Source organism: Grampus griseus (assembly GCF_964374135.1).
Source record: "Grampus griseus genome assembly, chromosome: 2".
Taxonomy (NCBI): Eukaryota; Metazoa; Chordata; class Mammalia; order Artiodactyla; family Delphinidae; genus Grampus; species Grampus griseus.
Window position 1 is genome coordinate 3681268 of NC_139018.1, and position 1907 is coordinate 3683174.

The following is a 1907-nucleotide window of genomic DNA, read 5'->3' on the forward strand; positions in this document are numbered from 1 at the left end:
TCTTCGCGCGGGGCCACTGCGCCTGGCTAAAGGCACACTGGCTATTCTCTTCTGAGGAGGGCGTGTGAGATCGCGTGGCAGGGGCCGCTGCGAGGACAAGTCCAGGGGCACACAGGCAAGGGTGGCGCTGCCTCCGCGCTCAGAAGGGGGTTTAGAGCGAGCCAGGCAAGTACAGGCAAGGGCAGTCACAAAGGCAGAGTCTGGGGGGGGGGGCGGAGGAGAGTCTTCAGGTGGCTTGGCCGAGAGCGCAGACTCAGCCTCAGATCCATGGCTCAGCACAGCTGTGTCACTGGGCCCTCACCAAGCCTGCCTTTGTTTGGGTGCGTTTGCACGTGGGCTTCGAAGGCTCGAAGGCATGGCCCGCCAAGTTCAGTCAATTGTCCATTGGCTGTTTACACTCGACGGGTCTGAGGGCCATGCAGCTGCTCATCGTAGCACTCCAGCCAGGTGCGCAGCTCGGAGACCTGGTAGCCATCAGGGCCACGGCCGCCCTGGTACATAATGGTGCCACTCTGGATGACATAGAGGCGCTCGAAGTAGGCGCCGTAGGCGGAGCTGCTAGAGTTGGCCATGGTGTCGAGGACGAGAGAGCATTCGGGAGCACCTTGCTGCAGTACCCGCGCTGCGCTGACCCGGTCCTCCAGGCTGCGGTGCTGCGGGATGCTGTAGGGAGAGTCCGTGGTGACCCAGCCGTCCGAGGGGTGCGCTTCCTCAATGTAGATGATGAGGAAGTCGACGTCGCGCTGATACTTGGTGACCAGGCGCTGGAAGGCGCTCATCCGCGCCATGAACGGTGGTCAGGTGCAGCTACCGAAATTGAGCACCAGCGGGCGGTTTCCTCGGGCGTAGTCGAGGATGTGCTGGTTCTGGAAGCCGTCGGGCAGGACCACCTCGGAGTTGGGCGCTGGACCGCCTTCGTGTGCCTGCTTGAAGAAATCCAACTTCTGGCCGTGCCACACTGCCCTCAGCGACGCCAGGGTGCACAGGCGGTTGTCGTCGGACACGCAGATAGGCGGGTCGTCGGGGGGCATCTCCTCGCCATCGCTGTTGAGCTCCACTTCAGTTTGGGGCTGACCCCGGCGTCGGCGGCCCAGTAAATGCTTGCGGATGCACAGGAAGTCGAGCAGCCAGAGCATGAAGGCCGTGCCGAGGAAGCGCGGGAAGAGCACGAGGCACGAGGCGGTCTGGGCGCAGAGCCTCAGGGAGTGAAGCAGCAGGGAGCGGAGCATGGTGGCGGCGCCCCCCAGTGCTCCCTGGGACCCTCTACCTTCCCCCACCACCAAACGCGGGGTGGCTTGGCGAGGCATCTGGCCTTGGGCTCTGCGGGGAGCTCAATTTATAGCCGAGGCTTCAATTGGCGGGAGACTCCACCTCCGGCCCGGGTCCGCCCCCTTGCAACTGGAGCCCGGAGGGATCGCCCGGCGGCGCGGCCAGTGCCTTAGAAATCGCGGGCCGAGCGCTGGCACCGGCGGCCGGAGGGCGGGGCGGCCCGGCCGGGGGCCGGCGGGGGCGGGGCCGGGCCCCGAAGCCCGCTCGCGGGGGCGGGTAACCCGGACCTCAGCGGGCGCCCGGGACGGGCAGCTGAAGCTGGGACCCGGTCCGCGGCGGAGCTCCTCCGGCGAGCGCGAGCGCCGCGCCGTCCCGGTCCCGGCGGCCCAGCTCCGGCCCGCGCCCCCCTCGCCGCGCACCTGAGCCGAGCTCCCCGGCGGCCGCCGCGCTGCGCCGGAGCTCCGGTTCGCTTCCCGCGCGCCGCCGCCAACGCCGCCCCCGCCGCTGCTGCTCGTGCGGGGCCGCTGCCCAGGTGCCGCGGGAGGCCGGGTCCGCGGCCGCCGCTTCGCCGGCCCTGGCTCCCGCCCCGCCAGGGACGCGGGCCCGCGAGGAGGCAACTTTGGGCCCCCGCCGCCTGC

General features: G+C 69.4%; 1 protein-coding gene across 1 annotated transcript; it reads right to left on the minus strand.

The window, feature by feature from the left end:
• Positions 1 to 392: 392 nt before the first annotated feature.
• Positions 393 to 1307, minus strand: DIO3 (iodothyronine deiodinase 3; the record flags this gene model as incomplete). Its single annotated transcript, XM_082648854.1, has 1 exon — positions 393 to 1307. One exon carries the CDS (start codon positions 1305 to 1307, stop codon positions 393 to 395), a length of 915 nt encoding a protein of 304 aa, XP_082504980.1.
• Positions 1308 to 1907: the final 600 nt, after the last annotated feature.